We start from the raw sequence: 27,868 nt of genomic DNA, 5'->3' as shown, positions 1-27,868 counted from the left end.
GCGACTGCAATTTCTCGTGGTCTTGGATGGATCTGCTCCCAAACCAACAGGAGAGCCCTGGTTCACCGATACTTCAAATGTACGATTCAACCCGGGTCAAGTAGCCCAGTGCAGGTAATGTGGATGGACATTCTCTGCCCTTTAATTCTTGATTCCCTAACCCTGGGGAAGGTCTCAGTGCATTCACCCTGTCTAGTTCCATGGTGGTTCCGCGCACCAGCCCGTCAGGGAGTGCAGTGTAGTGGCGTGGGGCAGTGCGAGGGACGCGACAGTCCGTACCTCCTTCATCTTGGGGCTGCGACCTCCAAAACACCCAGGCGACTTCTGCTGCCCCAGGTGTTTCCTCCAGCCCAGACGCTCGGTGTAGGCACTGGGCAGTTCGTTCTCCAACTGGAAGGCCAGATTGTGCAGGACACATGTGCAGTTCTCTGTCGACTGAGGAGAGAAACAGTGGATTTACAATCGCACACCAACCTGCCCCGTCCCGGCCGCAGAAACATTACCGCAGCAAACACCCCGACACTTATGTCTTTACACCTCGGAGCGCAGGAGGCCATGCGGTTTTAGTTTAGTTCAGAGATACAGGCCCTTCGGCCCACTGAATCCAAACCGACCAGTGATCCCCCGAACCAGTGATGGCTCACTGACAGTGACTAGCGATCACCCCATACACGAACACTATCCTACACACTCTATGGACAATTTACAATTTTACCAAAGCCAATTAACCAGCAACCCTACACGTCTTTGGAGTGTGGGAGGAAACCGGAGATCCCGGAGAATACCCACATCATCTATTTGTGTATACCTTCGGTATAAACTAGATTCTGCAGTTTCTTCCAACACAGTGTAGATAGGGCATCTTAGTTAGCACGGCCAAGTTGGGCCAAAGGGCCTGTTTCCAGCCTGTACGACGGTGATTTCCAATGAAGGCTGAACAGGCAAACCCACCACAACGCCATTGCTCCCGTCTCCTGACCCTGGCCACACCACCGTCGTCCCGCCACAAACCTTATCGTCCTCCTGGTTGTTGGCGATGGTGAACTGGATGTAGAGGACCAGCGAATCGATTAACCCCTCGCATTCCCGCATCTGTTTCCGGCCTTCGGGACTCGCTGAACTCAGGTTCCTGTGGAAGGAGGGAGAGGGTCAACTTCCTCACGCCAACGCACCATCAAAGGCGGCAACGTTGACCAAAGACCACCCATGGCAGAGTCTGGCACCCGTCACCACAACCTCATCTTCAGTATCCCTGTATCTGTTTAAATGTATTTGAAACATTGCAATAGTACCTGCCTTAACTAACTCCTCTAAGAGCTTGTTTCATACATCCACCACCCTTTGTGTGGGAAAAAAAAAGTTGCCCCTCAGGTTCCTATTAAATCTTTTCCCCCTCACCTTAAATCTATGTCCTCTGGTTTGTGATTCCCCTACTCTTGGTAAAGGACTCTGTGTGTTTACCCAATTTATTCCAAATCATTAGTGTTGTTAGCGACATAAATATTGACCCCATGACATGGAGGTGAGAGAGGGTCCTGCCTCTTTTTCCAAAGATGTGTTGTTTATAGGTTGGTTTAGGCCACAACGGTTAGCAATGTTATGTAGGACGGCACTGCGGCATAGTTAGAGTTGCTGCCTTACAGTGTGTAGGAAGGAACTAGAGATGCTGGTTTACTTTGAAGATAGACACAAAACGCTGGAGTTACTCAGCAGGACAGGCAGCATTTCTAGATAGAAGGAATGGGTGACGTTTCCTCTCGACAAGATGAGTCATGACCCGAAACGTCACCCATTCTTTCTATCCAGAGATGCTGCCTGTCCCGCTGAGTTACTCCAGCATTTTTGAAACATAGAAAATAGACGCAGGAAGAGGCCATTCAGCCCTTCCAGCCAGCACCGCCATTCATTATGATCATGGCTGATCGTCCCCTATCAATAACCCGTGCCTGCCTTCTCCCCATATCCCTTGACTCCACTAGCCCCTAGAGCTCTATCTAACTCTCTCTTAAATCCATTCAGTGACTTGGCCTCCACTGCCCTCTGTGGGAGGGAATTCCATAAATTCACAACAAAGTTTTTTCTCACCTCAGTCTTAAATGACCTCCCCTTTATTCTAAGACTGTGACCCCTGGTTCTGGACTCGCCCAACATTGGGAACATTTTTCCTGCATCTAGCTTGTCCAGTCCTTTTATAACTTTATATGTTTCTATAAGATTACCCCTCATCCTTCTAAACTCCAGTGAAACTCCAGTTCTCTATCCACATCAATTCTGAACCCCCAATGCCTTGTGCTTTAAGTTTGTATACTAATCTCTTATGCTGCCTTACAGCGCCAGAGACCCAGAACCCATAGTGCCCAAAACCAACCCATAAACAACAGATCTTTGGAAAAAGAGGCAGGACCCTCTCTCACCTGTAGGTTAATTGGCTTTGGTAAAAAATGTAAATTGCCCCTATTGTGCAGGATAGTATAGTGTATGGGGATCGCTGGTCAGCACGTATTCGATGGGCCGAGTGGTCCGTTTCCTCGCTGTATCTAAAGTCATGGAGGGGTGGCTGGCCGATGAACACCAGCGGGACCGGTGCTCCATGGAGTAACACTGGGCTCCCCTGCACTGGTTCAGCGGCCGTCAGGAGGGGAGGGGGAGGGGAGACCACTGACGGTCACTGCACCCACACTGCGTGGGGGAGGGAAGTACCTCTTGTACTTGTGTATGGTATGGTTTTGTTTAGGTTTATGTTGGTTCATTATTATCACATGTACCAAGGTATTGCGAAAAACCTTGTTTTGCATACAAGGCTTTGTTTTGTTCAGATCACACAATACTACACATAAATACTCTGCTTTGTTCTGTACCTTCTCATACCTCTAGTTTTTCCCCTCCCTGACTCTCAGTCTGAAGAAAGGTCTCAACCCGAAATGTCACCTACTGGGGAATCTCCCCAGAGATGCTGCCTGACCGGCTGAGTTACTCCAGAATTATAAGTGTAAAGCAGCGACTGACGTTGCTTCCTAACATAAATCCAATATTTGAATGGATAGTACACAAAGTGTTGCACTGTACCTCGGTACACGTGGCAACAATAAACCAACACAAAATGCTGCCTTGAACATAGAAAATAGGTGCAGGAGTAGGCCATTCAATATGATCATGGCTGATCATCCAAAATCAACACCCCCGTTCTGGCTTTTCCCACATAGTCCTAGATTCCCTCCCCCCCCCCCCCCCCCCTGCCCCTCCCCCCCTCCCCTCCCCACCCTCTCCTCCCCCCTACCCCCCCCCCCCCCCCCCCCCCCCCCCCCCCCCCCACCCACCCGGGATCTCGTTCCAATCAGTGTCCCAGGAAGATCGGCAGCGTATCCCCGCTGTCCAGGGAATGCCGTAGGCAGGAACAAAGATCTTATAGCAGAGCTATAAGATCTTTGGGCAGGAACTCCCCACCCAGCCCAAGCCTGATGTCAACACGCCTACGCGCCCCGTGGATCGCTGACTCGACGGGACGTGACGAGTTAAAGCCTTTCAGTGCGAGCTGATCTGTGGTGATTCACGCCCCAGCCAGCTGTAATGAGCAGGATGCCTGCGGGCAGGGAGTGGGACACGGGCACACCCGCAGAGGCTGATCATTGGGGGCAAGGGTTACAAGGTCGCCAGCTTCAGTCCCTGGTGTAAATATTAATTCAATATCCATGACAACTTGTCGTAGACCAGCCACGTTGAGGTTACAACCAAGAAACTGCATCAACCCTCAGCCCTCTCTTTGCAGCCCCTCTCACTCAGGTCCCCTCTCCCCCTCCCCCCCCCCCCCCCCCCCCCCCCCCCCCCCCCCCCCCCCCCCACACTGTGAGCTGTCAGCACGGAAATAGGCCCTTTAGCCCAACTTATCCACACGGACCAGGATGCCCCATCTACACTAGTCCTGCCTGCCTGCGTTTGGCTCATACCCATCTAACCTGTCCTATCCATGTACCTATCTACATGTTTCTTGAATGTAGTTCAGAGCTCATGTCATCCCCCCCAGTATGTAAATAAAAACCAGAACTCCCTCCCTCCCCATCCACTGCCAATTCCACCAAAGCCCCCACTCTGTAGCGACCCCCAGAACCAGACACCATTCCTGTTTGGGTGCAGGGTCCCGGCCTGCAACACGGACCCTTCCTCACCCCACACGCTACCTGACCAGCTGCCCGTCCCAGCACTCTGTTTTAGTTTCGGGTTTGCAGCAACCGCGATGTGTTCCTCGGTGGGTGTGTTTGAACGCTCTGTTACAAGAGCTCCCTCCCACCTAGGGGGTGCAGACAAAACCCAGGGGCATCGGGGTGATAACCAAATGCAAATGATCCTCTGTGTTTAGGAAGGAACTGCAGTTGTTGGTTTAAATCGAAGATACACACAAAAAGTTGGAGTAACTCAGCGGGTCAGGCAGCATCTCTGGAGAAAAGCAATAGGTGAGGTTTCGGGTCGAGACCCTTCTTCAGGCCCTCAGTGAGCCAAGGATCCTTAGTGCAGCCGACATCAAATAATTCCGGCCGGGACAGCGTTACTACACCCTGTTATCCATTAACCACAGTAAACCATCTCCTTGGTAACACGTTTGACTCTGGCTCTGTTTGTGTTTCAAGTAGTTTAGAAGAACCATTGAGTGCAGATGAAACCCTCTCAGGCTTTTGTTAGTGTGCTGACTCTTTGAAAAGCTGTCCACTTCACCCCTCCTTAACTCGCAGCCCCCCCCCCCCCCCCCACTCCCCCACTCCTCGTCGTCTGAGAGCTAAGCACAATAGATTGATGCCCTCTCAGTCCCGCCCCTCCCACAGCAGCGGACAGCGCGGCGCTCCCTCACCGCAGTTACAGAAACAGCAGCAGGCCACTCTGCCCCTCTACTCTGCCCCACCATCTGGTATCATCATGGCTGGCCTGTATCATGTGTGTGTTATTATATAACACGCATATATATTTTTATTCAGTTCAGACAGGTTCAACTAGTTGTTATGAAGTCAAGCAGCCATTGGCCTGTGTTGTAAAGAGGTTGGCGTTTAAGAAGTTTTGTTCCAACACATTATAGTAGCTTATATAATAACTTTATATATCTCCATCTCTTCTCTATATCTACCTCTCCACCGATATCTCCTGTCCACCTCTTAAGGGGTTGGACAGGCTAGATGCAGGAAGATTGTTCCCGATGTTGGGGAAGTCCAGAACAAGGGGTCACAGTTTAAGGATAAGAGGGAGGTTTTTTTAGGACCGAGATGAGAAAAACATTTTTCACACAGAGTGGTGAATCTGTGGAATTCTCTGCCACAGAAGGTAGTCGAGGCCAGTTCATTGGCTATATTTAAGAGGGAGTTAGATGTGGCCCTTGTGGATAAGGGGATCAGGGGGTATGGAGAGAAGGCAGATACGGAAGTGTTCAATAAGGAACTGCAGATGCTGGAAGATCGAAGGTACACAAAATTGCTGGAGAAACTCAGGCAGATACAGAATACTGAGTTGGATGATCAGCCATGATCATATTGAATGGCGGTGCAGGCTCGAACGGCCGAATGGCCTACTCCTGCACCTATTTTCTATGTTTCTATGGAATAGGTAATGTACCGGGTCTACCTATACCTATCTATACCATCCATCCATCCATCTATCGACCTCTGCTGTAGAACACCGAGCCCCCTCAGCAGGTTAGGCTGGTGCCTGCCGCGGGCCTCGCTCTCCACGGAGAGGAGATCAAGGAGAAGGTCTCGTGGACTGACAGCACCCGCTAGCAGCTCACCTCAAGCAGCCGGTGGTGTTGTAGAAGATGTCGGGATCCACGTCCACGGGTTTGACGTCCCCGTCGGGCCAACCCGAGTACGGAATGATGATCGACGAGTTGAGTGGATGCAGGGCCTCTTCGATCAGCTCACTCTTCAGCTGCTCATTCGAAGACAGGTTCCACATTAAACCTGAAGACAAGCCGGCGTGTTACATAGGGGCGGCGGAGAATTCTGGGCAGCGGAGTGGAGCAGCGGTAGAGCTTGATCCTGGCTGTGGGTGCTGTCTATACGGAGTTTGCACGTTCTCCCTGTGACCTCGTGGGTTTTCTCTGGGTGCTCCGGTTTCTTCACACACGCCTTAGCCGTGCGGGTTTGTAGGTTAATGGGCAACGGTAAAGATTGCAAATTGCCCCTAGTGTGTAGGATAGTGCTAGTGTAGTTTATAGTGATAAGCGTTTGTTTACGGGGTGATTGTTGGTCGGTGCGGACTGGGTGGGAAGAAGGGCCTGTTTCCGCGCTGTATCTCTAAGGTCTCACCACTCACCGGTAATCTGCCTCCTTGTCTCGATGTCCTTGGTGTGGCCCAGCAGCTGCACCAGCTTCTGCAGCCCGCCCTGGTCCCTCACCTCCAGCTTGCTGTCGTTCTCCTCGAACACGCCGTTCCGGATGGCCCCGCACACTGCCCGCTGCACCTCCACCTCCTCGTTGCTCAGCAGCTCCATCAGCCGCTCAATCCCATCCAACTCGTACAGCTGTGGGAAACGGGCAGTGAGGCGATCAGCAGAGGGCCCAGGTATCACCCCACCCCTCCCAGCCCCGTGACCCGCACAGCCACGCAACACTCAGCACAGCAACCTCCAAAGCAGCTTCACTGCAGCAGAGATGCGTCAGGGGGAGAGAGTTGCGAGTCGGAGAAGAAGGGAGATAGACTGCAGTGAAAGCGGTCGCAGACGCGGAGGGCATATTGTATCGGGGTATCGGCCGATGGCCCGTATAGGTCCGGTAAATGGTGCTCTGTTACTATTCCCTGCTGTTACAAAATGATCTGTGAGAGTGGGTCTAGTGGTATGGAGGCCAGTGGAAGAGAGGATAACGAACAAAGTGTTGAGAAGGAGGAGTGGGAAACCGTGGGAGCACGGGGTAGTCCCAGGAAGAGCAGCCGTAAAAGAAGGAAAAACAATACTGGTGGATCGGAGAGTGAAGACAAAGAACCAGAAAAGGAAATTTCGTTAAATGTAGTGGCGAGGTTTGAAGGAAAAGGAGGAGTAAAGAAGATAGCGCCATTGAAGCTGACAAAAATAATCAGGGCCCAGGTTGGGGAAGTAAAGTATGCAAGAGTGCTGGAGGATGGAAACATGCTAATAGGGTGCAACAGTGAGGCTCAAGTTGAAAAGGCAATGAAAATGAACAAGATTGACAAAACCAAAATAATCAAAGTAGTGAGAGTAGGAGAACGGAGGAGGGCAGGGTGTAAAGGGGTTATCTATGGAATCTCTCTCAAAGTTAATATGAGTGAACTGGTTCAGGAACTCAGGAAGAGATGTGAATTAATTATGAGTGCCAAAAGAATGACCAAAGGAGCAAAGAAAGAGGAAACCGAGTCAGTCCTGGTCGAATTCAAGACAGAATCCCTTCCAAAAGTGGTCCATTTTGGATTCATGCGATATAGCGTAAGAGAGTATGTACCCAAACCAATGAGGTGCTTCAAATGTCAGAAATTTGGGCATATAGCTAAAATGTGCAAGGGGGCGAGGAAATGTGCAAGGTGTAGTGGGGACCATGAATATGGTCAGTGTTGGAGAGGGGGTCAGACCAAAGTGCTGTAATTGTGGAGGAGAGCATAGTGTGGCTTACTGGGGCTGTGAGGTGATGAAACACGAAGCTGTAGTACAAAACATAAGAGTGAAGGAAAAGGTCTCCTATGCAGAGGCAGCAAAGAGGGCTGGCCCTACAAAACAGATGAATGAAAGAAGGATCAGGAGGGAGCAAGATGTGGGCATAATGGAGACAATAAAAGAAAAAGAAAATAGTATATGGAAAGAAAAGAAAAACCTGGTTATATTTATAGCAGGAGTAATAAATGCGACAGCAGAAATAAAATCCAAAACAGAAATCATTGTAAAGGCTGCAGTCCACCACTTGGGCATGGCAGGATTGAAGTGGGAGGAAATACATGATGGTCTCAGTATCCAGGGGAGCCAAGAGTCAACATGTGTGGGTTAATAATATTAATGTTAATCCTACAATGGAATGCACGAAGCTTGTTAGCCAATGGGCAAGACTTTAAGCAATTCATAGACAGTAGGAAGGAAAAACCAGATGTCGTATGTATCCAGGAAACCTGGTTAAAACCAAGTTTAGATTTTGTTCTTTATGATTATGTTGCAGTGAGATGTGATAGGGGAAATGGGGGAGGAGGGGGTTGCGCCACTTTCATTAAAAAAGGGATACCATACAGGGTATTAGGAATTGGGCAGGAACAGGAATATGTGGTAATAGAAGTGTGGTCTGAGAGGAGGAAAATAGTGGTAATAAATTACTATAATCCATGTAAGCGATTAGAGGTCAGTAAGTTACAGGAAGTAGAAGGCCAGAGCAAATCTAATGTTATTTGGTGTGGGGACTTTAACGCACATAATACATTATGGGGCAGTGGAAAGTCAGATAATAATGGACAGGTAATTGAGGAATTATTGAATGGTGGTAACCTAGTATGTCTAAATGATGGAAAGAAGACCAGGGTAGATGTTAGGACAGGGAAGAAGTCTGTGTTGGACCTTACAATTGTTTCTAATCGGATTGCTGCTAAATGTGACTGGGGAGTATATGAAAAGGGTACCATAGGAAGTGATCATCATCCTGTGCTATGCAAAATAAATGTTACTTTAATTATGAGTAAAGAAAACAGAAGTGGACGATGGGTTTTTGGAAAGGCTAATTGGGAGCAATTTAAGGAGGAAAGTGATAGATATGTAAAACCGATACAAGACGAGACTGATATAGAAAGCTTTGAGAATAAATTGTCAGAAGGTATCAAAAGAGCAGCATTAGTTTCCATACCTAAAAGTAAAGGAAGATCAAAAAGGAAAGCTGTGCCGTGGTGGGACAATAAGTGTAAAGAGGTGGTGGTGAATAGAAACAGAGCATTCAGATTATTAAAAAGAACTCATAACTACCAACACATGATTAATTACAAACAGGCTCAGGCAATTGTAAGGAGGACTATAAGACAAACAAAAAGAGCATATTGGAGGAAGTATTGTGATTCCATTGGAAACACAACACAGGTAGGGGAGATATGGGGGATGATTAAAAAAATGGAAGGTGATAAAAGGGAGTGGAGTTATCCTATCCTAACATATGGAGATCAAACTGTAGTCTCAAATAAAGACAAAGCAGAACTAATGGTTAACACTTTTAGTAGGGTTCACAGCTCCCACAACTTATCAGAGGAAGGAAGAAGAGGTAGGGAAAGAACAAGAGAGGAAAATGTTGAGGCCTTACACAGGAAAGGTATCACAGAGGACAAGTACAATATTCCATTTAATTTGGGGGAGCTAAAGAGAGCTCTGGCCAAGTGTAAGAACTCAGCCCCAGGGAAGGATGATATTTGTTACATAATGTATCTAAGTGAGGAGGGACTCCAAAAGATACTTGCACTATATAACAAGGTACGGGAAGAACGGAGAGGTGGAAGGAAGCAATCATTGTGCCTATTAGAAAACCAGGGAAAGATGCAAGTAATCCAGTAAATTATAGACCTATAGCTTTAACAGCACACATGTGTAAACTGATGGAAAGAATGGTAAATGAAAGATTAATGCATCTAATGGAAGAAAAAGGTATAGTGGCTAATTATCAGAGTGGCTTTAGAAAAGGGAGAGGTACTAATGATCCAGTTCTGTGCTTGGAAGATGATATAAGGAAAGCACAAGTCAAAGAAGAATCTGTAGTTACCATATTTTTTGATGTAGAGAAGGCTTACGATATGTTGTGGAGAGAAGGTCTTCTAATAAAGCTGCATTTAATGGGAGTAGGAGGAAATATTTTTAACTGGATAATGGATTTTCTCAACGGTAGAAGTATCCAAGTTAAAATAGGGTCAGACATCTCTAGTAAATGTGTAGTCGAGAATGGAACTCCCCAGGGAAGTGCGATAAGCCCGATCCTATTCTCAATCATGATCAATGATATATTTGCAAACATTCAACCAGTGATGCGGTGATCGCTCTTTGCAGATGATGGCAGCCTATGGCGAAGGGGGAGGAATATAGATTTTATCGTGGAAAAAGTACAGCAAGGGATAGCCCAGGTGGAAGAGTGGGGAGGGAAATGGGGTTTTAAATTCTCTATAAAGAAGACAAAGACAATGGTTTTCACAAGGAAAAAAATTAAAGAGGATGTCCAGTTAAAACTATACGGCAACAATTTGGAAAGAGTAAAAGATTTCCATTTCCTGGGGGTTCATTTTGACTCCAGATTAACATGGAGGGTCCACATTACAAAAATAATTGAAAAATGCAAAAAAGTCATCAATGTAATGAGATGCTTGGCAGGTTTAGAGTGGGGAGCAGATGTATCATCTCTTAAACGTATTTATGTATCATTGATCAGATCCAGACTAGAGTATGGCAGTATAGCGTATGGGTCAGCATCTAAGTCAGTGTTGTCCGAGTTGGACAAAGTCCAAGCAGAAGCTCTAAGAATCTGTATAGGAGGTGTGCGGACGTCACCTGTATGTGCACTACAGGTGGAAACTGGGGAGATGCCGTTGAGACTGCGCCGCAGACAACTAATGGCTAATTACTGGCTAAGCCTCAAGGGTCATGGAGAGAACCACCCAACAAAACAGGTAGTACAGGAATGCTGGGAGAGAGGGGTGGCTCAGTCTGGAAGCTTCGGCTGGGTTGGAGGAGTTGTGGCAAGGGACATGGGAGTAGAGGACAAAGAGTTCTGCCCTGCAGTATTGTGGCCATCTGTGCCAATATGGTTACTGAACATCCCAAAAGTTGATCTGGAGATATGGGAGGCAAAAAGGAGGAACAAAAATTCAGACCTAAAGACAGAATATCATAACCATATAGATAATAGATACAGGGAACACCTCTTAATTTTCACAGATGGATCAAAGGACCCAGTAGCTGAAACAACAGGGGCGGCGGTGGTAGTCCAGGGGATGAATGTTGAGCTTTACAAAAGAACAAATAACTATTTGACAGTATATACAGTGGAACTGTACGCTATTTTGATGGCAGTTCGGTGGATGGAACTGATGCAACCATGTAAAGTATTAATATGTAGCCACTCATTATCTGCAATCCAGAATATTGGGTCTGGTGCATCCCATAGGCGGCCTGACTTAGTTTATGAAATCCTGCTACTATTAAGCCAAGTGACAAGGAGGGGCAGTGACGTGACTTTGTTGTGGGACCCAGCTCACATTGGTGTTCTAGGGAATGAAAAGGTGGATAAATTAGCAAAGGAGGCTTTAAAAAAAAAGAAACATAGAGGTAAACTTACAACTATCCAAATCTGAAGGAAAACACATTGTGTGGAAGAAAATAAATCAGGAATGGCAACAATACTGGGAACAGGAGACAAAGGGGAGACACCTCTATTCGATACAAAACAGAGTGGGCATTACAGCAAGAAGAGGGGGGAACAGGAGGGAACAGGTAGTATTAACAAGATTGAGGATAGGACACACTCACCTGAACAGCACATTAAAAATATTGGGAAAACACCCTACTGGGCTGTGTGGGGAATACCATCAGCCAGAAACTGTTCAGCATGCCCTAATTGCATGTAGGAGATATGAGACAGAAAGAGGACTTATGATCATTGAAATGAGGAAAATTGGATTGACAGAAATATCAGTAAAGAACATTCTAGAGTGTGGAGGGAAAGGAAAAGGAATAAAGTTGTTGTTTGATTTCTTGAGGGCCTCTGGGCTTATAAAAAGGATATAATGTAAAGTCATGAGTACTGTGGAATGAAGCCAGAAGGTGGCAGCAATGCAACATTGTGGATGCCGGCTGCCGTAAAACTCCAAAGAAGAAGAAGACGAGATGCGTCTGTCCAAGCCGTGCAACTAAACTGTAGGACCTCAGGGGGAGGAGATCCAAGCAGGGCGACTGTGGGAAGCAGGGATTTACCCTTGGGAGAGGTTGGGCAGGCTCGGGTTCCACTCCTTGGATCACAGGAGGTTGAGGGGCGATCTTGCAGAGGTGAAAAGATCCTGAGCGGAATAGATAGGGTGAATGCACAAAGTCTTTTACCCAGGGTAGGGGCATCAAGAACCAGAGGACAGAGGTTTAAGGTGAGAGGGGAAAGATTTAATAAGAACCAGAGAGGCAACATTTTCACTCAGAGGGTGGTGGGTATCTGGAACAAGCTGCCAGAGGAGTTAGTTGGGGCAGAAACTATATATAGCAACTTTGGAAAGGTATTAGGACAGGTACATGGATAGGAAAGGTTTCAAATGATTGGGGTCAAACGCAGGTTAATGCGACTAGCTTAGATGGGGCATCTTGGGCGACATGATGCGTTGGGCACCTCCTATCCCATGAGCTCAGTCAACGGCAGGGGCAGGAGACCCGGGAGCACCTCCATCTGCAGGATCCCTCCAGGTCAGGCACTGTCCTGCCCTGGAAACACACCACCGACCCTTCATCGCCACTGGCTAAACCCTGGAAACCCCCTCGCCAACACAGAGAGAGGGAGAGAGACCCTCACCAGAAGGAATGCAGTGATTCAGGGAGGTGGGTCACCGGCACCTTCAAGGGGACAAGAGGGAAGGGCAACAATGCCGGGCGTCCTTGCCCGAGATGCTCCAGATTGGAAAAGCGAGCAGAAGTCAGAGTTACCTCCTTCTTGGCTTCGGGCCTCTGGAAGCACTCGTGTTGGATGAAGTTAGCTCCGTACACCACGTACTCCATCTTGTCATGGGCCAGGGCGGCGACGGCGGTGTCCATGGTCCACTCCCCATCGACACTCGTGCTGGCAACACACTCACTGGTTAATTCACCGGCAGCGGTGACACCAAACGGCAACCACAGCAGCCGAGTGACAGCTCTCCAGAAGGTACCCTGGTGATCACTGCCAGTGATGGAGTCCCAGGGTCTGGGGTGTGTGGACAGGAGATCAGTGGTCTGCCTGTTCCCAGCAGGTGTTCGCTGCGATCGTCCCATCTAACTATTGAACCATTGAGACATTGACTGGGACCCGACTGACCGCCCGGTCATTGTGTAAGTTCAGCTTCGGCCAGAGGGGTTGAGGCGACGGTGGGATCACAGAGAGTTACGCACAGGACGAGGCCACACATTTGTACTGATCATGTCTGTCGGTACGTAGAACAACTCCAGCACCCCGCCCATCGCCCCTCTTATATAGAACAGTACAGCACAGGAACAGGCCCTTCAGCTCACAATATCGGTGCTGAACATGGCCTAGTTAAACTAATCTCTTATGTCTGCATGTGATCCATATCCCTCCATTCCCTGCATACCCATGTGCCTTCCTAAAAGCCTCTTAAATGCCATTATTTTTATCTGCCTCCACCACCACATTCCAGGCACCGACCAACTTCTGTGTAATACACTAACCCCGCACATCTCCTTTAAGCTTTGCTACTTTCCCCTTAAACCTATGCCCTTCAATCTTTGACATTTCCACCCTGAGATAAAGTTTCTGCCTATCTGTGCCTCTCATAATTTTATATACATCTATCAGATCTCCCCACATCCTCCGACGTTCCAGGGAAAACAATTCAAGTTTGTCCAACCTCTCAGGCATCTGATCCAGGCATCTTTCTGGTAACCCTCTTCTGCACCCCCTCCAAAGCCTCCACATTCTTCCTGCAATAGGGTGACCAGAAATGTATGCTATACTCCAAACACACCCTAAACAAAGTCCTATAAAGCTGAATCATGACTTCATAACTCAATGCCCCGATAGATGAAGACAAGCGTACCATGTGCCTTCTATACCATTCTATCTGCTTGTGTTGCCACTTTATGGACTAGGTGACTGATGCATGAAGTTATAGGGAGTCATAGGCCTTACCTTAAGTTGACAAGCTTACCTGCAAGAAGCAGTCATGGATGGCACTTTTGCTTCCTGGGTTTCTGGAGTACTGGAGAGATCGCCGAGGCTCTGGGTCTGTGCCTGGTCCTGAAGATCGGCGGTCTCGGCGGTCTCGGCTGCAATGAACTCCTCGGTGACTGCATCGTTGTCTGCGCTGGTCTGGACTGAGGTTTGGTTCCAGTTGTATTTCACCACGCGGTCCAGCCTCTGTGAGGAGCTGCGGACACTGACCGAGACGGCGTGGAGCTGCTCCTCCAGGGGCGAGCTCAGGGCCCTCCGGTAAGCCCTGGCCGCCCATGGCACAGGATCGGGGTGGTGGCCCACCAAGGGGAGTTGGCCCACCAAGTCAGTGGGTACACGGTGAACGAAGGTGCCACGGACACACCGAGCCGCTTGCCTTGCCTGCTCACTCTGTCTCTGGGCGAGGTGGGACCAGGACCTGGAGTAGTGGGTTTGCCGGGTGGAGCCGCCGAAGGCCGATGCCTGGTACGTGGGATGCCGCCACAATGAGGGCCTTGGCCCGCTCCACCAACCTGTCGGAACCACGTCCACGGAGGAGCTGCGTTGGCCGTAGGACCTTGCCCGGATTCTCCCACCGGATCTCCCACCTCGATACCTGGACTCCTTCTGCCCCTGAGCGCGCACCAAGACCGGGCTGTCGTCCACAGTAACCTCGATCCTGCGTGTCGGTTTGGTGGCTCGGCACTGCAAGCCCTGGGACAGGAAACGGCCAGTCTCTGAGGAATACCGGGTGTCCTGGCGGCTCTGCCCTGGGTCAGCTCCATCCACCTGGCTCCGGTGCTGGGGGAGGAAGGATAGGCACGACCAAGGTCACAAGCGTGAAGTCAAGGGAGAGTCATCCCCCTCAGCCTGTACCTCCCACCCCAGCCCAGTGAGCGACTCGGGGCCCTGTGTCTGCACAACCTCTCACCATTCACACCTCACCCGACACATGGCGCTCACTTGTGGCGCAGACCTACGGGTTGTAGGTAACATCACAATGTTTAAGAAACATTTAGACAGGTACATGGAGTGGATAGGCTTGGAGGGATATGGGCCAAACTCAGATAGGTGGGGCAAGTGCAGATGGGACATGTTGGCTGGTGGGACCAAGTTGGGCTGAAGGGCCTGTTTCCATGCTGTGTGAATCGATGGCAATGATACAGAGAGGGCCCTCAACCTAACTCATCCATGCTGACCATTAACTTAGTCCCATTTGCCCTGTTTGGTCCATATTCCCCTAGACCCTTCCTAGCCATGTACCTATCCAAACGTTTAATGTACCTACCTCAATTTCCTCCTCTGGCAGCTTGTTCCAAATATCCACCACACTTTGTGTAAAAAGTTCACCCCTCAGGTTCTTATGAAATTTGTTCCCCCTCACTTTAAATCTGCGTTCTCTGGTTCTTCATTCCCTCACCCTGGGAAAAAGACTGTCGTTCACCCCAACAATTCCCCTCATGATTTTGCACACCTCTATAAGATCGTCCTCAGCCTCCTGCACTCCAAGGAATAAAGTCCTAGCCTGCCCAGCCTCTATCCATAGCGCAGGCTCTCGAGTCCTGGCAACATCCTTGTAAATCTTCTCTGCACCCTTTCCAGTTTAAAAACATCCTTCCCAGAGCAGGGGCGACCAAAGCTGGACACAGTGTCATACTGTATGAAAACAGGCCCTTTGGCCCAATTTCACCATGCTGACCAACATACCCCATCTATACTAGTCCCACCTGCCTGCTTTTGGCCCATGTCCCTCTTAAACCAATCCTATCTATGTACCTGTCCAAATGATTATTTAAACATTGTGATTGTACCTGCCTTTGGCAGCTCGTTTCATACACCAATACCCTTTGTGTAAAGAGGTTGTAACGTGCTCGAGTAATGAACACCATACACAAGGGTGTGTTTCAGTATTGCGTGGGAACATGCTTGTTCAAACCCAGGGACCTTGAACAAACAGCTCCACAGACTAGCTGACACTGCACTCTCATTGCCCCCAGCGTTGTCCATCAACTGCAACGAGCACACTGACCTGACAACAGCCAGAGGCTTGGCAACCCCCTCCCTTAGCTGGCACCTAACTCCCTCTCCCGCAGTCCTGCTGTGATAATTGCCTTCGGGGCAAGTTGGTTGTTGAGCCAACTTGGATCATTCCCAGACGTTAGCACGCCTGCCACCTGCCTGCGTGTGCAGCAACCTGATGTGGAGTGAGGGGAGTGGAGTACAATGTAGAGGGGAGGGGAGCTCGGAGGAGAGGGGAGGGGAGTGGAATAGAGTGGAGGAGAGCTCAGACAAGAGGAGCTCAAGCCCTGCAAAACACACCAGAGCTCAGACAGACTCAGCTGCACTTCACCGATACTACACCAGATTACTCTGGGGGGTCCATGCGTGCAGAAGCATCAAACATCTACAACCCTCTGTCAAGAGTATTTATTTGTCAGATGTACCGGCAATGGAACAATTAAATTTGGACTTGCTGCAGCTTTACAGGCCCATTACCTCAATAACACAAACAAATAAATATACAATAATCAGTAATACAATCAATTAATAATCAGTAATTACAAGACCGTTAGTGCATAACCAAAGTCCGTGGAGCACATGTAGAACATAGAACAGTACAGCACAGGTACGGATGGGCCCTTAAGCCCACAACGTCTGTGCAAACATGGTATCATGATAAATTAATCTAATCTGCCTACACATGATCCACATCCCTCCATTCCTGCCAAAGTAGATCACAGTTGCTGAGGTTAGTGTTGTGCAGTGTTCGAGAGCCTGATAGTTGCTGGGATGATTACTGGGGGTCACGGTTTTCAGACTCCTGTACCTTCTTCCCGATTGTAGCAGCGATTTGAGAGCATGGTCAGGGCGCTGTGGGTCTTTGATGATCGAGGCTGCCTCTGTACCACTGAGATGAGCAATGCTTTTCACCTGATGATCAGATTGAGCCTGGTCCCAGTGGATGACTATAATCTTGGAACAGCCCCACTCCTTGGATACTGCATGTTAACATATTACTGAATGGTCTTTCATAAGATCGGCTATTGTCCCGATCTTCCAACCTAATTTATTGTGGACCTTGCACTTTTGTGTTAGTCTGCACTTTGTAACTGGTAGGGCAGTCACGGTGGCGCCGCGGTAGAGTTGCTGCCTTACAGAGAATGCAGCGCCGGAGACCCGGGTTCGATCCCGATTACGGGTGCTGTCTGTACAGAGTTTGTACGTTCTCCCCGTGGGTTTACGCCGAGTTCTTCGGTTTCCTCTCACACTCCAAAGACGTACAGGTTTGTAGATGAATTGGCTTGGTAAATGTAAAAAAAACTGTCCCTAGCGGGTGTGGGATAATGTTAATATGCGGGGATCGCTGGTCAGCGCGGACCCGGTGGGCCGAAGGGCCTGTTTCCGCACTGTATCTCTAAACTGATCTGAACACTGCAACACTATATTCTGCACCCTGGCGTTTGTCTCTTTGCACACTACCTGTTGCACGTGTGTGGCTTGACTGTACTCGTGTACAGGATGCTTAGGCTGGATAGCACACAAACAACTGGTACACATGACAACAATAATCCAACACCAGGTACAGAAGCTGCGATTCTATTCAGCAGATTCCCAGGGGAATGCTGCACCAATGCCTACATTGAATTTACAACTTATGTTTATACAACTATCAGGTTATTGAACTGATCGTCACAGCCCTAATTCTACCTCGATTATGGACTATGGACTACTTCTTGCACGACCATGGACTTGATTTTTTATTTTTTTTTATTTTACATGATCATCTTGTTTTTTTTAAGAATAGACTATTTTTTATTTTTACTGTATAATTGATGTTCCTGTGTGTTGTCTGAGGCACTGCTGCTGCTGCAGCATGACTTTTCATTGCACCTGCACCTTCCTGTATTTATGGAGATAACAATAAACTCGACTAGCCTTGACAAGATGCCCCTCAGGCTGCCTTTAAATCCTTTCCCTCTCACAATATTCTTGACTTGACTTGATTTAAACCACGTGAATCGTAAATATATCACTGCTTTTAGATGACTAGAGAGAGAATTTGATCCCATGCTCGACTTCTGCAATGGTTTGGTTTAGTTTATTGTCATCTGTCAGGCCCGTATGAAGCTTTTCAAAAAGGGGGGTGGCATGACAGGATTACAAACATTTTATGTGAAATAACATCACAAGGATGAAGCACAATGTCCCTCGCGGCCAGGGTCTAGGGTTTTAGGTCTGGGCTTTTATATTCTCTCTGGTGCATTCTGAGCCTTATTTTGGAGCATTTTTGCACCACATTAATGAGCAATATTTCATAAATAATTTTTGGTTGAGTCAAGAGTAATGAGTGGGTGGAATGAGGTGATTGGGGTCAATGTTTACATGTATACGTTTTTTAAAAATCATGAATTGAAGTTGTCCTTGTTTTAATAATCATGTTGTACTGTTGTAAAATGTTATGCAAAATGTTATACAGGAGCATGCAAAAACTGCAAATAAAATACTGTAAGTTTTCGCAGTAAAGAAAACCTTTTTTTCGAAAATGTTTTGTGTGTTGATTTGATTGCCTGTTACTGTTAGACTGTGTTAGTGTGTGCAGTGCACCTTTAATGGTCCTCCTAACCTAACAACTTCACGTGTCAATTTCAACATGGAATAGTGATGTGAATACAACATTTAGTTTGGCCAATTTCCATGATGAAAATTGAAGTCAATTTGAAGAGCATTTACATTACTATGATCAATTTCAATCTAACCTATTTTACTGGCATACTATTATAACAAATTCTAGTTCCATGATGACTCATAAACAAGATCGCAAATCACATTTTGATTTCTCAAACACAATGTGATTGTGAATAATAATTATTTCACCGAACATTTACGTATTTTGATGGCTGAAAATCTATATTTTATTGGGGAAATCGATATCTCACCTAAATGCAATAGAACGTACTACACTTCCATGCGCTGCGGGTGACGTCACCCCCTCCCCCCCCCCCAAAGTCATACGGGCTTCGACAGTTACTTCGAGCATTGCGGACACGAGCCCGAGGTGATCGTGAACTTGGTCATGGAGAAGTTTGCCGCCGGCGCCGCCTTCGAAAGCCTTGCCCTCAAGTTTTGTAGCGTGAACTGCCCAGACTCGGAGAGCGAGTCGTCCCGGCACAGTAGCGGCAACGAGCCGCTCTGGGGGAAGAACAATCCCCCGCCCTCTGCCCACTCGGTCATCGAGCACAACGCCAGGGTCATCCAGTGGCTGTCCGGCTGCAAGAAGGCCAAGGAGCCCAAAGGCAAGGCACCCTCTGTCCTGGTGTTGAATAAAAAAATATTGCGCCTTGCACTCATTGCCCCCCCCCCTCGGACAGCCATGCGTGTACTGATGTACAGTGAAAAGCTTTTTGTTGCGTGCTATCCAGTCAGTGGAAAGACTAAACAAGATTACAATCAAGCCGTCCACAATGTACAAATACAGGATCACTTTATAGTGGAAGATAAAGTCCAGTAAAGTCCGATTAAAGATGTTGCAAGGGTCTCTAATGAGGTAGATGGTAAGACAGGACTGCTCTCTAGTTGGTAAGAAGACGGTTCAGTTGCCTGGCAAATAGGGCTAGGTTAGTTGGGGCGTCATGGTCGGCATGGGTGAGATGGGCCGAAGGGCCTGTTTTTGTGCTGTATGACTAAGTGGATGTTATTCTACATGGACTTTAGCAAGACATTTGATTGTCCCTCATGGTTATCTGATCAGAAAGATTGATGGGTCTACAGTGACTTGGTCAAATGGATTCAGAGCTAATGTCTTCTCTCTACTCAGAGAAGACTGGGTTCTGTTGGAGGTATGTTATTCTGGCGGGGACCTGCATTGTTTGTGATATGTATAAAAGAGTTAGACACGAAGATTGGTGGAATGGTTCGTAAGTTTGAAGATAACACCAAAACTGGTGTAATTGCAGACGATGAGAAAAGCCATCAAAGGACATAGATTGGCTGCAGGTATGGGTGTAGAAATGGTAGATTTCGTTTAATCCAGTCATACAAAGGGATCTTGACATCCAGGTCAATCAGATAGAGTGGTAAAGGCTGCGTACAGTATGCCTGCCTTCATCGGTCGGGGCATTGGGTATAAGAGTCAGGAAGTCAAACGGCAAGTTTACGAAACATTGTTTACATCACATGTGGAATGTTGTGCTCAGTTCTGGTTGCCCCATTGCAGGAAGGATGTGAAGGCTTTGGAGAGGATGCAGAGGAGACTAGATGACTAGAGGAATTTACCTATGAGGAGAGACGACATACATTGTTTTATTTTCTCTGACATCGGAGGCTGAGGGGAGACCTGACAGCACTTTAGAGGCGTAGGTAGACGAGACAGAACCATTTTGCCAGGGTGAAAATGCCAAACAATAGAGGGCATAGCTTTAAGGTCCGAGTGGTGGAAGGAGATGTGCAGGGGAGCTTTTCTTATACAGAGAGAGGTGGGTGCTTGGAATGTGCTGCCGAGGGTGGTGATGGAGAAAGATCGTGTTTTTTTTAAGTTTAGTTTTTAGACATACAGCATAGAGACAGGCCTTTTGGCCCTCTGAGGCCACACCAACCACAATCACCCACAGGCTAGTTCTATCCTACACACTAGGGACAATTTACAGAAGCCAATTAACCTACAAACCCAAGGTACACAAAATCGCTGGAGAAACTCAGCGGGTGCAGCAGCATCTATGGAGCGAAGGAAATCGGCGACGTTTCGGCCCGAAACGTCGCCTATTTCCTTCACTCCATAGATGCTGCTGCACCCGCTGAGTTTCTCCAGCAATTTTGTGTACCTTTGATCTTCCAGCATCTGCAGTTCCTTCTTGAACAACCTACAAACCCACATGTATTTGGGATGTGGGAGGAAACTGGAGCGCCCGAGAAAACCCACGCGGTAATAGGGAGAAGGTACAAACTTTGTACAGACAGCACCCGTAGTCAGTATTGGGTCTCTGGCTCAGTGAGGCTGCAACTCTACCACTGCACCACTGTGCCATGGTGTTTCAGAACCTTCTGAATAGATGCACTGAATGGAGGGATATTGCATGGACGCAAAGATTAGTTTAACCTGGTACCACACTCCGCACGGTCATGATGGGCCGAAAGGCCTACTCCTGTGCTGTACTGAGCTACGTTAAAGCAGAAACGTACCTTGGAGTATCCATAGCCGCTGTCCAGCAATGGGACTGTGAACGAATCGAACAGCGGTGCAGTCTGGTAACCAGCGGGCTCAGAGTAAGTACGTGCTTGCAGCAAGGTACCTGCAAGTTAAACGATGCAATGAACAATCTGCCACAGCGTTCAGTTCATATTTAATTTAGTTTATTGTCACATGTACAGAGGTACAGTGAAACATTTTTATGTTGCCTGCTATCCAGTCAGCAGAAAGACTATAGACGATTACAATCTAGCTATACACAGTGTACAGATGCAGGATAAAGGGAATAATCTTTAGTGCAGGATAAAGTCCGATTAAATATAGCCTGAGGGTCTCCAATGAGGTAGATGGGAGGTCAGGACCGCTCTCTGGTTGGTGATTGGACGGCACAGCTGCCTGATAACAGCTGGGTAGAAACTGTCCCTGAATCTGGAGGTGTGAGTTTTCACACTTCTGTACCTCTTGCTTGAGGAGGGAAGAGGGAGTGACCGGGGTGAGACTGGTCTTTGATTCTGCTGGTGGCCTTGCCGAGGCAGCGTGAAGTGCAGATGGAGTGAATGGAAGGGAGGTTGGTTTTTGAGATGGTCTGGGCTGCAAAACCCCTGCAGCGGCCACTCGGTCAACTGGAGAACAGCGCAGAGTGTCCACGTCTAATGTTTTTGTAATAAAAATAAACTCAATTATTAAAAATAATATTTACAATACAATAAAAGCAAACCACAACCCACCACCATAAGACACGACAAACAATTATATACAAAATAAACTACTATGCTCGAAGGGCCGAATGGCCTATTCCTGCACCTATTTTCTATGTTTCTATATGCAGCTATGTTACAATCCTTGTCTAGGGTGCATTCAACCCCCGCGGTGCCCAACGGCCCCGGAAATCCCCCAGGGTGCCCATGGACAGCGCGTAGTCCCTCTCGGGCGTAAGGGGCAGGGCGCGGACGCAAGCGGCAGGCAGCTGGCTCGGGCAGAGCCCTCTTCCGCCTGGCGAATGTGGGGCCTCTTGGTGGGGAGAGAATAAATTTGGTGCTGCAGTGACTCTTGAGAGAAAGAGAGTTAGCGCGCAACAAAAAAAGCTTTACACTGTACCTCGGTACACGTGACAACAAAGTAAACTTTACACTGATGTTCCTCATGTCGCTCCCCAAGCGAGAGAGTTTTACTGCTCAGACGTTGCCCATAGAAATGTATGCTTTACAGAAAATACAGAGCCTTCCCCAAGCACAGTGTTGTCAGCTGGACTGGGTAAACAGTGATGGATTCAAGAGTGTTTAACTGTTATTCACACCAGCAAAGGAATAATAAAATCCTCACTTGATTCACCTTAATAGGCCTATAAACATGATGACACACCAATAAATCTATAATAATTAATAATACAATACATTACTAAAAGTAATACCAGGTAACTATAACAGTCCAAAAACCAAAGTCTACAGTGGAACCATGGGCAGCACAGTGGCACAGCGCCAGAGACACGGGTTCGATTCTGACTACAGGTGCTGTCTTCATGGAGTTTGTACGTACACCCCGTGACTGTGTGGCTTTTCTCCGGGTGCTCCAGTTTTATCCCACACTCCAAAGATGTACAGGTTTGTTAGTTTGTTGGCTTCTGTAAACTGTTCTTAGTGTGTAGTGTTATTAGTAGCTAGTACAAGCGGTGATCACTGGTCGTCACAGACTCAGCGGACCAAAGGGCCTGTTTCTGCGCTGTATCTCTAAAGTCTACAGACTCCTGCCCACCTGTGTTGGCCCAGCCTACCCATTTGGACACTTAGACAGGTAGCAACTCCTCCCCGCAGCAACCTGGATACCTGTCCCAATCTCTCCCCCACACTTAAGCATCTACCTACCCCCTTCCCGGTCACCTGTCACCCTCCAAGTACCAGGATAACTCAGTCAAATACCCCTTCACCCCCACTGAGCCTCACCTGCCCCCTCTCCCTGGGATACTTGTCCCTCTCCCCCAGTTACCTGCCCCCTCTACCTCTCCCAGTATCTGCCCCCCTCTCAGACCCGCTCACCTGCCCCTTCCCTCCCCCTCGCCTCCCTCTCTCCTCACCGGACGAGCTCCTCCTGCGGACGAGGCTGAGGTGAACCTGCCGCCGCAGCCTGAGGCTCCGGTCCAAGTCGCGGTCACGGTCGCGGTCCCGGGGCTGCCGCTGGCTGGACGGCAGGGCCAGGCTGGAGTCGCGGTCGGACAGCGGCGACTGGGGCAGCGCCGTGCGGAGGAAGCCGGTCGGGGAGGAGATCATGGCGGCGGCGGGGAGCGGAAAAGGGCGGCTTGGCCCGGGGTAGAGACGGAGGGAGGAGGGTGCGGCCGATTGGCCCGGATATATACCTGCCGATGCTCAGTACACACCTCCCGGCCTGGTCACACCTCCACCCCATCTCCAGCAACTGGTGCTGCTGCTGCTGGGACCCTGCCGTTCACAGGAGCACACCGCTCGGCCCCTCGCACCCCATCCTCGCCCCCACTTCCCTGCACCACTCCCCATCTCCCCAATCCCAAACACTAATCTCCGTGGACCAAGGAGAGGTTTGAAGGATATGGGCCTGGTGCTGGCATATGAGGCAGCATGGACAAGTTGAATGTTTGCATTCCAAACTTGTTTTTGTTTATTATTTTGTTTACAGTGTACTATGTTTACATATTGTGTTGCGCTGCTGCAAGTAAGAATTCATCGTTCTACCTGGGACAGAGGACAATAAAACATTCTTGACTTGAATTGTTCGAACATAGAATAATAATTGCTCTTTATTCTATGTCCACTCTTCTGGGTGAGATGCTAACTGCATTTCGTTGTCTCTGTACTGTACACTGACAATAAAGATTGAATCTGAATCTGATCTAAAGAGTGACTGGGCAGGCCAGGACATTTTTCTTTGGAATGCAGTTGGCAGAGGTGGGACTTTACAGAACTAGAGGACATAGGTTTAAGATGAGAGGGAGGAAGATTTAATAGGAACCCAAGGGGATAACCTTTCCACACAGAGGGTGGTGGGTATATGGAATGAGCTGCCAGAGGAGGTAGTTGAGGCAGGTGCAATAACGGAATTTAAAAGATGACAACAAGTTTACAAATAAAAATACAAAGTGCTGGAGTAACTCAGCGGGTCAGGCAGCATCCCTGGAGAACATGGATAGGTGACTTTTTGGGTCAGGACCCTTCTTCAGTCCGATCCAAGCTCTCCAAAGATGCCGCCTGACCCACTGAGTTACTCCAGCACTTTGTGTCCTTTTTTTGTAAACCAGCATCTGCAGTTCCTTGTTTCAACATTTATTAAAGAAACCTGGACAGGTACATGGATAGGAGGACAGGTTTAGAGGGATGTGGGCTAAACGTGGGTAAATGGTTTAGATTGGTTAGCATGGAGGAGTTGGGCCGAAGGGCCTGCTTCCATGCTCTGTGAGTCTGATGGAGGTGTGTGTACAAGGACCAGCAGAGGGCACCTCCAACGTGACCCCACCACTCGCCACACCTTCCCATCTCCCCCCCCCCTGTCTGCTTTCCGCAAAGACCACTCCCTTAGTAACTCCCTGGTCAATTCTGCCCTTCCCTCCCGCACCACCCCCTCCCCGGGCACTTTCCCTTGCAACCGCAAGAGATGCTACACTTGTCGCTTCACCTTCCCCCTCGACTCCATTCAAGGACCCAAGCAGTCGTTCCAGGTGCGACAGAGGTTCACCTGCATCTCCTCCAACCTCATCTATTGCATCCGCTGCTCTAGATGTCAGCTGATCTACATCGGTGAGACCAAGCGCAGGCTCAGCTCGGTCCGCATTAACCAACCTGATCTCCCGGTGGCTCAGTACTTCAACTCCCCCTCCCATTCCGAATCCGACCACTCTGTCCTGGGCCTCCTCCATGGCTAGAGTGAGCACCGCCGGAAATTGGAGGAGCAACATCTCATATTCCACTTGGGCAGTCTGCACCCTAGCGGCATAAACATTGAATTCTCCAATATCCGGTAGCCCTTGCTGTCTCCTCCCCCTCTCAGCTCTCCTTCAGCCCTTGGGCTCCTGCTCATCCCTTTTCCTTTCTTCCCCCCACCCTACATCAGTCTGAAGAAGGGTTTTGGCCCTAAACATTGCCTATTTCCTTCGCTCCATAGATGCTGCTGCACCCGCTGAGTTTCTCCAGCACTTTTGTCTACCAGCAGCGGGCAGTTGGTGCCAGCTGGTCTGCTAGCTGTGGTCACCATGGGTACTCCCCATCACTTAAACTGCAGTGTCCCACAAGCACTGTATACTGAACTGTTTGTGTTGTTTGTTATGGTGTTTTACAGAGCACAATGTACTATGTTTACATATCCATTGTGCTAAAGGCAAGTGAGAATTTCATTGTTCCGTTACATGATATTGGCAATAGAACACTCTTGACTCTAGTTAAACTGAGAGATGGTCTAGGTCACTTTACACACGTTTACATTGCATTAATTTTGCTTGTTTAATTTAGTTTCGAGATACAGTGCAGAGACTGGCCCTTCAGCCCACCGAGTCTGCGGTGACCAGCGATCCCCGCACACTGGCACGACCCTACACACTAGGGGCAATTTGCAACCAAAGCCAATTAACCTACAAACCGTACGGCTTTGGCGTGTGGGAGGAAACCAGAGCACCCGGGATAAACCCACGAGGTCACAGGGAGAACGTACAAACTCCGTAGAGACAGCACCCATAGTCAGTATCAATCCCGGGTCTCTGGTGCTGTGAGGTCGCAGCTCTACCGCTGCGCCACTGTTTATTATTGAACAACTACATGCCCGGCGATCAAAAGTATGCAAATTTCCAGATGTGTAGCAGAGTAAGCAGTCAGCCGGGTGCGGCGATGGGAGGAAGGGTTGTGCAGTGTGCAGCTCACCCTGACCACAGACTTCCTCAGCGCACTCTGTCTGCAACGCAGGCCGTGTGTCTGTGTCCGTCTCCACGGAGGAATTCCACGAGTCAGGCGGCAAGTGGCACAGGAAGTGTTCTGCCTTCCCTTAAATACCAGAGTCTCGCTCTCTGAGCAGAGCAGAGCAGAGTGATTCCGTGCTCCAGTCCGTCACAATGCCGCAGATACACGCAAAATGTTTCAAATATTGCCTGATTGCTCTCAACTTGATATTCGCGGTAAGTCGGGCACCGTGTCCCATCGTTGTGTCGGTGATTGTATTGCTTGGAGTTTTTCAGAGATGCTAAAGTCTTAACAATTTCTGAACTTTGTCCGCAGTTAGTGTTAATTTCTCCCGAGCTTTTCAAGTTTGTTGCAATGTAGATGTACAATTAATGACAGGTCACGTTAAACTTAAATTGTATAAAGTGGTTTGTTTCTTAAAAGTGATTGTTGTGACTACAAATGGGGAAAATCAAATGTCCAGAGCAAAGGGTAGGAGCGACAGTGTGCCTGTTATTTCCAGACCTTCCCCTGAGTGAGACTCCTGCCCGGCTCATAGAAACATCAAAACATAGAAAATGGGTGCAGGAGTAGGCCATTCGACCCTTCGAGCCAGCACCGCCATTCAATATGATCATGGCTGAGCATCCAAAATCAATACCCTATTCCTGCTTTCTCCCCATGTCCCTTGATTCCATTAGCCCTAAGAGCTTACTCTAGCTCTCCTTTGTTAACATCCAGTGAATTGGCCTCCACTGCCCTCAGCGGCAGAGAATTCCACAGATTCACAACTCTCTGGGTGAAAAGGTTTTTCCTCGTCTCAGTCCTAAACGGCCTACCCCAAAATCTTAAACTGTGACCCCTGGTTCTGGACTCCCCCAACATCGGGAACATTTTTCCTGCATCTAGCTTGTCCAATCCATTAACAATTTTAATTTTTCAGATGCTTGCGTTGTGGACTGTTAGGGCTAAGTTCAGGGTTAAGAGTGAGAAAAGAAAGATTTGTGTTCTGCAGCATTTCCCCTGATTGTCCAGGTGCTGTAGTCCCTTGTCTGCTCAATAAACGGATCATCTAACCACAAACCACTTTATACAATTTCTGTTTTAGAGATGCAGCGTGGAAACAGGCGCTTTGGCCCACCGAGTCCCCGCCAACTATCGATCACCTGTTCACACTTGATTCTACACATTAGGGACAATTTACTGAGAACATCCAAGGAATAAAGTGCTAGCCTACCCAACCTCTCCTTGTAGCTCGAGGTGTGCAAACACACACCTCCGGATTCAGGGACAGTTTCTTCCAAGCTGTTATCGGGCAACTGAACCATCCGCTCACCAAGCAGAGAGTGGTTCTGACCTCGCATCCACCTCATTGGAGACCTTCAAACTATCTTTAATCTGACTTTATCTTGCACTCAATGTTATTCCCTTTATTCTGTATCTGTACACTGTCGACAGAAAGACTGTACAGATCAAGTACAGTCTTTTCACTACTGTACACATGACAGTAATAAAATAAACTAAACTGGACTAACTGCTGCCTTCCAGCTGCTGGGCCTCATCATCCTGATGCTGGGATTCTGGTTCCGCTTTGATCCGAGGACGAGGAGCCTCTTTGACATTGACGAGAATGCCAAACGGATCAGTGTCGGTGAGTTGTGAATGAGAGATTCTTCGACCGCTGCACCCCACCAGGGAATGAACCCTTTATGTATGGAGACCTCCCCTAAACCACGAGACAAGAACCATCCAGATCCTCCCCCTCCCGTTGCCTCGCACTCCCTGACCAGGTGTAGGTAGACAAACACCACCTATCCATGTTCTCCGGAGATGCTGCCTGACCCACCGAGTTACTCCAGCACTTTGTGCCGTTATTTGTAAACCAGCATCTGCTGTTCCTTGTTTCCACGTTTTACTGCTCAACTGCAAAATCTCCTCCGAAGTTCCAAGAAAACAATCCAAGG

At 48.4% G+C, this 27,868-nt stretch overlaps 2 protein-coding genes across 2 annotated transcripts in view; one reads left to right on the top strand and one right to left on the bottom strand.

Annotated features, from left to right (window-relative positions):
• LOC129706302 (plakophilin-2-like) overlaps window positions 1-23,395 on the bottom strand; it is a 28,593-nt gene extending 5,198 nt beyond the window's left edge. The window contains 8 exon segments of the mRNA XM_055650505.1: window positions 280-435; window positions 1,012-1,129; window positions 5,765-5,936; window positions 6,292-6,499; window positions 12,614-12,746; window positions 13,831-14,633; window positions 21,009-21,118; window positions 23,087-23,395. Of these exon segments, the coding sequence (XP_055506480.1) occupies window positions 280-435; window positions 1,012-1,129; window positions 5,765-5,936; window positions 6,292-6,499; window positions 12,614-12,746; window positions 13,831-14,633; window positions 21,009-21,118; window positions 23,087-23,279 (1,893 nt within the window). The 5' untranslated portion in view covers window positions 23,280-23,395.
• Window positions 23,396-24,736: 1,341 nt separating this feature from the next.
• Window positions 24,737-27,868, top strand: part of LOC129706300 (CD9 antigen-like) — a 14,167-nt gene continuing 11,035 nt past the window's right edge. The window contains exons 1-2 of the mRNA XM_055650502.1: window positions 24,737-26,140; window positions 27,453-27,555. Coding sequence (XP_055506477.1) covers window positions 26,078-26,140; window positions 27,453-27,555 — 166 coding nt within the window. The 5' untranslated portion in view covers window positions 24,737-26,077. The remainder of the gene's footprint in view (window positions 26,141-27,452; window positions 27,556-27,868) is intronic.

This window comes from Leucoraja erinacea, chromosome 19 (genome assembly GCF_028641065.1).
Source record: "Leucoraja erinacea ecotype New England chromosome 19, Leri_hhj_1, whole genome shotgun sequence".
In the NCBI taxonomy this organism is placed as follows: Eukaryota; Metazoa; Chordata; class Chondrichthyes; order Rajiformes; family Rajidae; genus Leucoraja; species Leucoraja erinaceus.
The sequence above is the reverse complement of the archived record's forward strand: the minus strand, read 5'-3'. Positions and strand labels throughout refer to the sequence as shown.